This window comes from Lissotriton helveticus, chromosome 7 (assembly GCF_964261635.1).
Source record: "Lissotriton helveticus chromosome 7, aLisHel1.1, whole genome shotgun sequence".
Taxonomy (NCBI): Eukaryota; Metazoa; Chordata; class Amphibia; order Caudata; family Salamandridae; genus Lissotriton; species Lissotriton helveticus.
The window spans coordinates 1,148,557,762-1,148,570,445 of record NC_136068.1 but is presented as its reverse complement, the minus strand read 5'-3'; the positions used below and the strand labels follow the sequence as shown (position 1 = coordinate 1,148,570,445).

Genomic DNA, 12,684 nt, shown 5'->3' with positions numbered 1-12,684 from the left:
AACCAACAAGTCTTGCTAATGTAATTTGTCTAACTCAATCAATGCTTCACACCTTACAATCATATCAGTCCATCAAGAACAGATAAGAAATGAATTGCTCGTAACTAATGTAAAAGTGTCCCTGAACACCTGCTGCAGACACGGTAACCCCTCCACTTCAGGAGGGGGTTAAACACTTACTTATATTACTTAGTTGGCGTTTGTTGACTCAGTACTTAGTTGTCTACATTGGGGAATCATTGCTACATAAAACAAAATAATGATTGAATAATTAATTGAAAATGCAAGGCATTTTTAGATTGCAGAGTATAGTGTCACTGTTTGACAACTGGGAACATATCAGTGCCCTTTGTTAAACATGGTATTACAATAGATAAGGCACAGATGATATGGTATTCCAGGCAACTAGCAGAATAACTGTGCCCAATGGTTAGCATATAACATGGTATTAAAATAGGTAAGGCACGGATAATATGGTATACCGGGCATCAGTGTGCAAGCTATGGATTAGTCATACATGACAGAATGTCTGTGTTCTTCACTGGGGAGTACCTCAGTGTAGGCTAGCAATGTGCTATTATGCATTTACACTGCCTGTTTGAAGTTTAGACCAACTAAGAAGCCACAGGACAGAATAGGAAAGTACATAATAAGCACATCGTTTAGAACAGAAATCTTTTAGCTCCTACTTTATTTGTTCGAAAGAAAACAACACAGATTTATGCACAAGATGCAAGTCATACTATTTACTACTTTTGACATACCTGCTCCAGCGTTGACTGAGAGAAACTGTACTCTTCAATACCAAAGGCATGTTTTGCTGTGGAAAAGATATTGGAGAATATTGTGATAAACAGAAAACAGTTCATAATTCAAAGGAAATATGCACAGATAACTGTACAACAGGATCATAAAAGCATGTTAATTTAGCGACCATGGGATTTGCTTAACTGAATAAATAGTGATGAGGGGATTTTTTGTAATCACCAGCAAAAGTAATTCTAAGGCATCACTATTTCCACTTTCTTTGGTTATCTGTGTTGGTGCATGTGGACACAAATGTGTATTATAGATCTATTGAGATTGCTGCCAGGCTTGTGCTCCTTTATATCTGAACTCTGGCTAAAGCCACAGAGGTAACATTTTGTTTAAAATACAGAAGTAAAACATGTTAAATATTAAAATACAATATGTTTTACTAACTTTTGGAGAGAGAGTATGTTTTACATTCACAAAATCTCCTATTTTAAACTATCCCCTGCTCTTACATACGTGCACACCATCATCGAGCGGCGACATCACTTAACACTAGAAATCTGTCCTTGCCCCAGCCACATTAAGTTCGACTTCGTTATACATACCAACAGGGAAGATCTTTAAATACTAAAGTGGCATGAACATTAAAAGTGAACTAGGTATATTTTTGCCCACTCCAAATATGAATCAGAAATGGCAGGTTTGATCACAGAATGCAAATACATTACCAGATTGGAATCAAATTCTATAGACATTACTAGCTTACCTTCTTCCAGCCTAGAGAATGCAAGAGAGAGAGACTGCACATCTTCTCTAGGAATTTTATATGACATAATCGATGCAAAGCTGAAATAACAAAAGTTGTGCATTAGAAGAAATGTTGTTTTTTCCTACAGCACTTGCCATTAAAGCAAATCAGAAGATCTACAGAAGTCATCTCAATTAAGTCATTTCATGTCAAAACAATTGTGACAAACAATTCTGTTCACCAGTTAAGGTCTACTAGAAGACTGCTGAGCCTGCTATGACACTTACAAGGTAAAAAATTATTTGTCTATGCAGGACATCTAATGAAGTATCCAGAAGAACAGTTATGAAAGACAACAAGAGCCTAAAGGATTATTTGTAATCTTATAAAAGTGGGCGTGTTTTCTGAGTCCCAGAGAGACTTCTCTCCATCTATACAAGCTCGTGGCTTTTTAATCCGACGGCAGACCTTCCTGGTGTTTTTTCCTTCCGCGTCAGGGCGATCGCGATAAAAATAGACAGGCCTCAGTCGCCACGAGCGACCGATACCCGGTGTTAGGATACTACCTTGAAACAACAGTCCCACAGGAACTAGGTGGGGTACTGATTTATAAACAACAACTCCGCCTAACGAAGGACGACATACAGAGTTGAGTCTCCGACAAACAACCGGGAGGGGTCCATCGTAAACAACATAGATCCTTTTTAATATACGTGCAAATGAATGCCGCACTAGAGGCAAGATTGAGCTAAAAACTGCTTGAATAAATATTAACGAAAAAGCTGGTGAAACCGGGAGTCGCATAGACAAACCCATATGAACTATTTAAAGTGTCCAAACAGTTCACCCTAGTGCGTTTGCACAGGTGGCTTACTGGATGTGGAAAAACTAAAAAAAAAATAAAAAATTGGTCCTGAAGAAGGAGGCTAAAAATCAGCGAAAGCTTCCGAAACGCGTCGACGCACTGTACTTTTGTTAAATTTGGAGTGGTCAACTAACGTTTGGTTATAGGGAAGATAAGCCCTACTGTGTGTTGCCAACATTGGGTTTAAATTAACAACCATAAGACAAAGTTTACTGTCTTCCCCCACTGTTCTCTTTCCTGTGCCATATATTGTGATACAGAAATTTGAATTGTATATATTGCTTTTTAATTTTGCATATTCAATTGTAATGAAGATTGTGTACTGAGTATATTATGACAATACCTTTGGTGTTTTTTAATTCATCATGCAAATAAATAATCTGTTTTTTCATAAAGCTTGTTCTTGTAAGTGTTTCACGTGATAATGGGGAGAGTTTGAACCCTACAAAGGGTTGGTTATTGTGAGTTATGAGTAAATAAGCTGAGTGTTACATAACTATTCCCAAAAGGAAAACTTTTTTTACTTAACGATAAAAATAGCAGTGTATAACATCAACAAGTCAGAGAAAAGAGATAAAACAATTACCCTAGTAGCCTTTCCAACTAATTTTTAATGGCAAACTAATTTCCAATCCTTTTCACACTGAGGTGGCAGTATTCCGAACTCCACTCTCCACAGAGATTTACTGGAGGAGGAGGAGGAGGGGGGAGAGCCATGTGCGAATCCATTAAAGATACCAATGCAGGAGTACTACAGTTACAGGTAAGCAACTATTTTCTTCCCAGTATAGGACTTTCATGGATTCACATGTTCAAATCAGAGTAGCAAGCAGTCCAAATCACAAGAAACACTGGAAGGTGGGAGAAAAAAGTTCATTCTATTGTAATAAGTTGCACAGATTTGCTCGCCAAACTGCCAGCTTCCTCAACATTTCTCTGTCCAAGCAGCTGTGCTTGGTAAAAGTGTTTCAGCTTTTCAATGCTGCTGCCCTCCAGAAGTCAATCAGTTGGATTCTGGCATACAGGGCTGCTCTCGCTGCAACACCTCATGTGGAATGCGCTCTGATTCCTGTGACAAAGGGTCTATTAACCTCCATATGAATAAAAGTAATCACTTCAGAAATCAAACTAGAGATACTCTGTAAAAAAACACAACAGTGCCGGTTATAGATTCAGTTGATCTGCATAACCCAATCATCTAAGATATATGGCCAGAATGAAATCTCTTCCATCCAAAAGTGAAAATATAGATGTCAACCATCTTGATGCCTAGAATAATGCACAGTGAAATTGAACCAAAGCCCCTTAAAGCCCCCACAATGAGCATAACTTTCAAACTGTATTTATCCTACAACAAACTATTGTGAAAGTTAACGGGGTGATGGGTAAAATAGGAAAATTAAACATCATGTTTACTACCCCAGTATTTTCACAGGAAGGCCGGAATCTGTACAAGACAACCATCTTCAGCACTACTTACAAAGAAATTATGTTCTTTTGCAGCATTCATCTTAATATTACCTACTGGCGGTCGCCAGTAGGTATATATAGTTAGGATTTTTTCTCTATGGGATTTTTGAAAATTCTATGTCTAATAACGTTGGCGTTTGTGGACGGAATTGGCTGAAATTTTCAGGAAAATGGAACATTTTGTTTCTGAGCAGCCCCCGAAAATTTGGGGGGGTTTCGTCAAGGGGGGGCCGAGAAAAAAGGGGGGTCCCAAAACGTGTTTTTAACATTGAGTTTTCCATAGGGCGGTTGGCCTCACTTTTAGCCCGAACGGCTGAATGGATTTGCACGAAACTTGGCAAAATTGTAGGGACTGGTAGCCCGATGTGCCTTTGCTAGGTCTCAATATATGTGCTCCAGTGGATTTTGAGAAATTAACGTTCAAAAAAAGATATATATCTGTAACAGCGGACCGGGCAGCGCTCCAGTTCGCGTACTTTTCGCGTTACGGAGCTTTGTGAAGCGAAGCTGATTGGTTCTCCGGCGTCTGTAAACATTCCAAACAGTCCGTAGCGGCCGCCATCTTGTCTCTCGGTAGGATCGAGAGACAAGAGGAGGCCAAAGCGAAGGGGAAAATGACCATAAGGGGGCATAGTAGATCCTCCCTGACCCCCTAGGTTTGATGTGGAGGTTTTAAAAGGGCCCCGCGGGGAAAAAAATAAATAAATAATCGAACGGCTGAATGGATTTGCACGAAACTTGGCAAAATTGTAGGGACTGGTAGCCCGATGTGCCTTTGTTAGGTCTCAATATATGTGCTCCAGTGGATTTTGAGAAATGAACGTTCAAAAAAAGATCTATATCTGTAACAGCGCTCCGCTTCGCGTACTTTTCGCGTTACGGAGCTTTGCGAAGCTGATTGGTTCTCCGGCGTCTGTAAACATTCCAAACAGTCCGTAGCGGCCGCCATCTTGTCTCTCGGTAGGATCGAGAGACAAGAGGAGGCCAAAGCGAAGGGGCAAATGACCATAAGGGGGCATAGTAGATCCTCCCTGACCCCCTAGGTTTGATGTACCATTTTGCCAAGTTTGGTGTAAATCCGTTCAGCCAATCAGGCTGTAGACGTATCTAAATGTCCTATGGAAAATTGCATGGGGAAAACACATTTGAAAGTGTTGAAATTTAGAACCAATTAAAATGTTACTTTGGTTTTGTATTTGTGTGTGATGAAAGTTAATTGGTTATGTATATATCTAAAATGAGAGGAAACCACAGCCATTTTGTGATACTACTGTCTGAGGTACATTTGTGAGGAATTTTTGGTGCTCAATTTCTGGTGTTTGATTTACACAGTACTAACGCTTCTCCTACTTTCAAAAAGGTGAGTTGTTAATTTGTAAGGGGAACTATGTTGTACACTTTAAGATAATTTGAAAAATGTTTTCTGTTATTTATTTACAGTCCTTCTGTTATACTAAATACTTGATAAAGTTAGTTTTATATTATGTATTACTAAAAACGATAAATGAAAGTGATTTTTTTTTCCTGCAATTTACAGCAAGAAATTTCAAAATAAAATGGATCTCAATGAAGAGACCGTGGCAATTTCTTTTGAATTATCCACTACATTTATTGAAATTGACAGCACCAATAATGAAATATTCTCACAAGGAGGAGATGACTTGAATGATTTTTTTGATCAATCTCTTGACGGCGAATTTATCGAATGTTTGGAGACCATAGAGTTACAAGAATCATCATTGCAGACTTTTCATGAGGAGATTCCTGATGAGATGATTGAAGAGGAAATTCCTGATGAGGACATGTTACTAGTTCTTTCAAATTATGAAAATTCAGAAGAATAAATTTATATTTAGAAATCAAAAATTGTTTGAGACATTATTCATTTTTATTTTTAATTTATGAGGTTGTAGCGAAGTGATTGTAGTATAAAATGAGACTTATAGTATAGAGTGCAACATTTTTATGTTACATAGTAAGTTTACTCATATTTACTTCCCTTCTCCCACTATATTATCTCCAATGTGTATTTGACATCTCTTCTTCATCTCCGGCCTCCTTTCTCTCACTGTCTGTCTCTGATGCATCCTATCGCTGCCATTTTGTGTAATTACAGAAGAGAGTAAAATAAAATAGTTCAGAACGTGAAAAGGGGGCAAAGTAGAGTACCCCTCACCCCCTAGGCCTTCTCAGGCGGTCCCAAAAGGATCAGTTCCTGCTTTCCTGAGAGATTATGGTATGAGTTCCATATACCACAATAACTTGCATTACAACATGCAAGATATCTATCTCCTATTACCAACTTTTGGAGATATTCGCGCTAAGCGCGAATATCTCCAAAAACTAACACCTGCCCTGAGCAGTTCTTAGCCATGTTATCCAATGGGAGGTGGATAACATGGCTAAGAGCATTAGCTCGGTAATGCATGAATATCGCTGACTTTTCAGCGATATTCATGCATTGCGGCCGTTTTTTATCGCATTTGCGATAAACCTTGATAATAGCAAGGTTTATCTGCGATAATTTCTGACGATGCTTAGCGGTAAAAAATTCGTTGCTAAGCATCGTTAGCGATAAATATCGCTTAACTTTGGTAATATGCCCCAACGTCTGTTAACGTTCGATTCGAAGGAAATCAGGAAGTGTTGAAAAACATTGTCTGCGCCATCTTGCCTTTTTTCAAATGCCACACTTTTGTCGTGCACGGCAGCCATTTTAGATGCCTTGACCAGACCCACTCTCTGCACGCTGTCGATCCGTAGCATGGCTCCCCACCCTCGCAAGCATCTCCCCCAGGCACTGGTCACCCCCGCTCTCTGTCTTATGCATGGGCAATAAACCTCCCCCCATCTGCGCTGCTCTTCCCTGAGAATCACACTCTGTGCCCGCCCGACACCTCCCTTTCGCCCTATTCACTACCGCACACCCTCTGACACTCCTCTTCCTCTGTGTCCGATTGTCCAGGCCGGTCCCAGGCTATCAGCTAGCCCTGCAGATGTAGTTTATGGCCCCAGCTGTAAAGAATCACCCCTCTTCAAAGGAGTTATAGTAGATCAAGGCCCACACCCGATGAGATCCGTCACACCACACGCGTTCCTACTATCTGAAAACCATCCTGTATTGTGATTGGGGAGGGGACCGAGCCTGAAGCGGAAGATTCCAGGGATGACTCTTTGTACATCAAAGTTTTTACAATTATGTGTCACATTAAAAATATATAGCACTCCAACAAAGTAGTAGGAATATAAAACTTTAATAACTTATAAATATATACAACAAAACAAAAACAGTAAAAACATTTAAACATTTTTAGGGAAAAAGAAGGAACAATGGTCAGCAGCGGTTGGTTGTGCGAATAGTCCCAAGGCAGCACAACGTCCAGATTTCTGGACGGCACCCAGGTGATGTTGCCTGGGTGCCGCACTGATTTGGGTTTCCGGCGTGGGGCGTCCCGGGGGGGGTGGGTCGTCAGTAGCGGTCTGTTGTGCGAATAGTTCCAAGGCAGCAGAACGCGCTGAAATGTGGATGGCACCAAGGTGATGTCCAGTAAGTTGCCGCCCTCCGAATAACGGCGTGGGGCGCCCCGGGGGGGGGGGGGGGGGGGGGGGGGGGAGGCAGTCTAAAGTTCCGTTAAAAGGGCAAAGGAAAGGATCGGTGGTTTGAACCATCAGTCAAAAAGGGGAGGGGGTGCAACAATTTTTCCTACCGGGTCACACTGTGCTTTCACCGGAACTGATCCGAACTGTGGTCTGCAGGATTCTAGTCATTCAAACTGAGGCTGGCGCCAGCATGGGAGCGCCGACGTCCCGCGGCTACAGTTTCGTCACTCCACGGGCGATCATGGCAGTCATTCCCCATCGGGGGTGTCTGCGGGGGTCGGGGACTCCCGCGGCTCCTCTAGAATCTTCAAGGTCGTGGAGGACTACGGTGGTGGAGTCAACCAGTGACCGGGCCATTTCTTTATGCTGGGCCCGCTCTTGCCAGGTCGACCGCCATTTTGAGAGTTCGGTAGCTACCGGCGATCGCGGGGTCAAATGAGCGGACGGGCTCCACCCTGCCGGGCGAGACGTTGCAGCATCGCCACAGTGGAAGAACCCTTTTCCGGGCGCCTGGAGCGCTGAGGGTGCAGCTGGGAAGCCTCCACCTGGGGAGGCGGGAGAGGCCTGTTCGCACCGTCTCTCCCACCCAGTGCACCCCACGGCGTCTCGCTTGACATTTGTTATGGCCGGACCAGGCGATGAGGACGAGGGGGGGTGGGGGGGGGTCGGAGGCATGTGCAAGACATCCCCCCCCAGTGTTGTCGCAGCCATTATAAAAGAAAGAAGAAATGTCCCGTCCGTCTTTGGGCCGGACCTCCGGTGGATGGCGGCCGGACGCCCTTTGCTCTGGCCCCATGAACGGGTTCCTTGGCTCATCCGGTGGGGCAGGCCTTGGCGTGTGGTGCCTCTCCTGGGCCTTTCGTGCAGTGGCCTCTCCACTCCCAGGCCCTCCATGGATGCTGGCCCAGACTGGGAAAGAGAGAGGGTCAACCTGCAATTCTCCAGTGTTACCGCCACCGCGGCCGGATCCCGTCGGCCTCGGCCTCTGGTTGATGGTGGCCGGACTGGGAGAGAGAGGGGAGGGTCGAGGACACAGACATTCCCCCCCTTGCAACTCTCCAGGGTTGTCGTAGCAATCCCCCTGGCCGGGTCCCACTGGCCTCGGCCTTTCCTCCGGCTACACCCTACGTGATGATTTTCTGCCGACGGTTGGCAGCAGGACCCGCCTTATACGTGTTGCTTCCGGCTGGGCGTAGCCGCAAACCTGTTGCACTTTGGAAGTTTCCAGAATGGGGCGGATGTCTGCTGACTTGTATCTTTCCCAGTTTGCCGTTATTTGGCCGTGGCAGGCGGTGGGACAGACACGTTTTGGGGCAGTGAGGGGCGATGAAGCCTCGTTGCCTTGTGGCCGTTGCAATGTCACACTTGGTTTCTCTTACTGTTTTCAGGTTTCTTATTACGGGCTTACTTCTAACGTTTCTTGTTTCTAGGACAATAATAGGTTTTATCATTACGTATTGTTATCGTTTCTTTGTTTGTTATTTAATAAAAAGTTCATCAGTGGCCTACTGATTTTTGTTTTCCTATTCCTTTCTTTCCAGGTTGTTTCATGCTAAAGTTTCTGTTAACAGGATACAGTGATCACTTCGTTATTATTGCATATGTCCTTTTCACTAGGGGTGCTCTCTGGTCGGGCCAGATGACCTATCTCTAGTAAATGGTCCGGGTGAAACAGGTGCATCAATCAGTGGGGAGTAGATAGGCATGACAGATTACAACGGGGGAGAAAGGTCCGCATTACCTACCCTTTCACTACTTGCAAAGATTTTCCTACGTTTATTTGCAAACAGGGAATACCTCCAAAAAGAACCAATTGCCAAACAGTCAATGTTCGGGCAAACAATCAATCAATGAGGAACGAAATAGGCACGACGTGTTAAAGGTTTGCGTTACCTACCCTTCACTATCTGCAAAGGGAGAGAGAATATTCCTATTCTTCCCCGTTTGCAGGCAGAGAAGATCCTTAAGAGAACCAACTTCGAACAATTCAATGCTCGATTCAAACAATCAACAAGGGGTACTGTGAACACAAATGAACGCCGCTTATGTACATACACATTGCTATTTTCAACAGGTTGTTCCTAATGTTTCTATTTTAGCGAGGTCAAAAAGAGATCCCATTAGTGGCCTACTGATTTTGCTCGATTCCTTTTGTTTTTTTACACGATTTTTCGCTATCTGCAAAGACTAAACAGAGTATTGCGACTCTGTGCTTGTTTGTAAATAGAGAATGAACCAAAGAGAACCAATTCTAAAACAGTAAATGCTTGGATAACAATCAATCAAATGGAGAGAGAAGCAGGCACGACGGATTACAACGGGGGCAAAGGCCTGCGTTAACTACCCTTCACTATCTGCAAAGAGAGAGTACTCCTAATAGAAATGAGGGGGGGGGGGCAGCATTGAAAGCAGATCAGTGTGCATAAACACGAAAATGTTTTTTCTTACCACGTACTTGACAATCGACAGCTTATGATATTTGCTATTAAAAAACCATTGAAATTCACTGAAAAAACCATAGGTTATAGACCATATATAGTTAGGAATTAGCATTTACAAAACCTTGAAAATTCACAGAAAAAACCATAGGTTATAGACCATATATAGTTAGGAATTAGCATTTAAAAAACCTTATTTTACTCACACAAAACCATTGAAATTCCATATATAGTTAGTTGTACTAACTATATATCGCGCACCCGCAATCCACTGCTGATCATGTCACATATTACATCATTCATGACATGGTCAGTGACATCACTGATGACATCACTGATGACATCTCAAATGACATCACTGATGACATCACTGATGACATCTCAAATGACATCACTGATGACATCACGGATGACATCTCAAATGACCTCACTGATGACATCACTGATGACATGCGTGATCAAGAGGGAGAGATAGGACCAGAAAGCTAGTCCATGTCCCCGGGTTAATATGAGGTTTAATCAAAAAAGAGACTAGCTCAAATTATTTGCGGCAAATAATTATTAAGGGAGGGGGAAGACTCTGGTATGTTTTGTCACGGAGTGTGAACACCTGGCAAGTGTGTTCATAAAGCCCTCACCCACCAACCTAGTTGGTGGCATGCTTCATCATCGGGCCCGCCCAGTAGCACCTAGCGTGCTCCGGGTGTGCTTCAACGCCTGACTACAGCGGAGCTGGTATATTGCTGAGTGTGCAGTGATGAAAGTTAAGGGAGTGATGTTAAAACGGCTGGCCGGTGGTCCCAGTACCCGAGGGTAAAATTAGACTTTAATACCTGGGCCTCCGTCAGCGGTTAAAAATAAGGCAGGGGGATGTAAGAGGCGAGTTACGACCTCTCACATCCAATGGGTCAACATGTTTCAGCCAGTGCCTTATGACTGAGCTGGCTTTCTTCAGGACCTAAATAAAAGGTGAGTGTGAATTAAACTAGTGGGAGTGTAGTTTAGACTATGTGTCTACACGCCCTAAAGTGTATCTATGTGTGAGAGGGGGATTCCCTTCTCAAGACCACCTGTACATATAACATTAATGGACAAAGACAAAACATACAGGGAAAAATAGAGTCATTAGGATGTACAGGGTAGCGCACATCTGATTGCCGTCACTACAGCGGGTGCAAGTGGGCTATAGGCGGCTAGGGTGTGATGGTATTGGTGGTACCATCACAGTGAGAATCGCACTGGTAACTCGAGGGTGAAGTGATTAAGAGACGGAGAAAAACAAGGTGCATTAGTGTAATGCGGCGCAAGATTGGACTCTTACGCTAGTTTTTAGCTCAGTCTGACCTCAAGGTTGGGAGGTGGCAAGGGCTTGACCCTGGGGGGACAAACGTGTACCACACTGATTAGGGAGACCTGTGTAGGGAGAAAAAGCGCTTACCAGGAGTCGTAGTGGTTGTCTCTCATACTCACAGTTCTTCTGGGCAGAGCCTGCTCTGGACCTGTAGTGCCTCCTTCGCATACCGGTGCGAAATGATCGTTTTCCCAGGTCTTTAAGTAGTCTGGTTAATTGGGTAATTGGAAGCACCTGCAGTATTGGAGGTAATAGTGGAAAGACTCCGTGGTCCGGGTCAAGATGCCTGGAGCAGGTGTGGGGCATCAGGGGCGCGCGCGTTTTAGTGTTCACTCGCGCTAGAAAGCATTGTTGTGGGCGTTTCCCCGCTGTGGAGCTGCCTGGAGGGTAGCGTCTAGTGTTCGCGCATGCGCGGTGAGGCCGCGATGGTCTGCGCATGTGCGGAGTGTTAGTGGTTTTTGCTGCGCATGCGCGGTGCGTTGTCTGAATTGCTTGCATGGTTTAAAGTGCAAATAATGAGTGGTACACGTTTGTCCCCCCAGGGTCAAGCCCTTGCCACCTCCCAACCTTGAGGTCAGACTGAGCTAAAAACTAGCGTAAGAGTCCAATCTTGCGCCGCATTACACTAATGCACCTTGTTTTTCTCCGTCTCTTAATGCACACTCAGCAATATACCAGCTCCGCTGTAGTCAGGCGTTGAAGCACACCCGGAGCACGCTAGGTGCTACTGGGTGGGCCCGATGATGAAGCATGCCACCAACTAGGCTGGTGGGTGAGGGCTTTATGAACACACTTGCCAGGTGTTCACACTCCGTGACAAAAGAGTCTTCCCCCTCCCTTAATAATTATTTGCCGCAAATAATTTGAGCTAGTCTCTTTTTTGATTAAACCTCATCACTGATGACATCTCATTTGACATTACTGATCACATCACTGATGACATCATTCATGTGATAATACGATGAACCTCTTCAGACTCTAATATAACCTTAGATACACTCAGTGTAAACACAGACTCACAGATTGTCATTCATCCATGAAGTTACACACACACACCTAGTCAGTCATGCAAACAATCAATCACACCTCCATTTTCCCAACTATACAGTTATACACACCTTACTTATTCAAACATTTACTAAAACATATTTACTCTCTTATACAATCCTGGATACAAGTTCACAATGATGCATACAGCCACTCACACATTCACTGGCTCTTATGCACAGTTATTTATATATGTCAAGTCTCAGATGTACTGTGTTTTACATATGTACTTACTTTGACATGTAGCACTGAGATATCCATTCACTCACCAATACACTGATGCACACAGTCAACCGCCCATACAGCTGTTTCCACATGCACTTTTGAACCCATACATCTAGTGAATCAACTGCTCACACATCTATGCACAGAGTCATACACCTCCCAGCCACCCACACATACACTCAGT

The 12,684-nt window shown here is 43.7% G+C and overlaps 1 protein-coding gene across 2 annotated transcripts in view; it reads right to left on the bottom strand.

The window, feature by feature from the left end:
* Positions 1-12,684, bottom strand: part of ABCA5 (ATP binding cassette subfamily A member 5) — a 1,464,780-nt gene that overhangs the window by 81,357 nt on the left and 1,370,739 nt on the right. For both annotated transcript variants that reach the window (XM_078654285.1, XM_078654286.1), the window contains exons 37-38: positions 1,523-1,602; positions 765-820 (exon numbers count right to left, since the gene is read on the bottom strand). In XM_078654285.1, the coding sequence (XP_078510411.1) occupies positions 765-820; positions 1,523-1,602 (136 nt within the window). The remainder of the gene's footprint in view (positions 1-764; positions 821-1,522; positions 1,603-12,684) is intronic.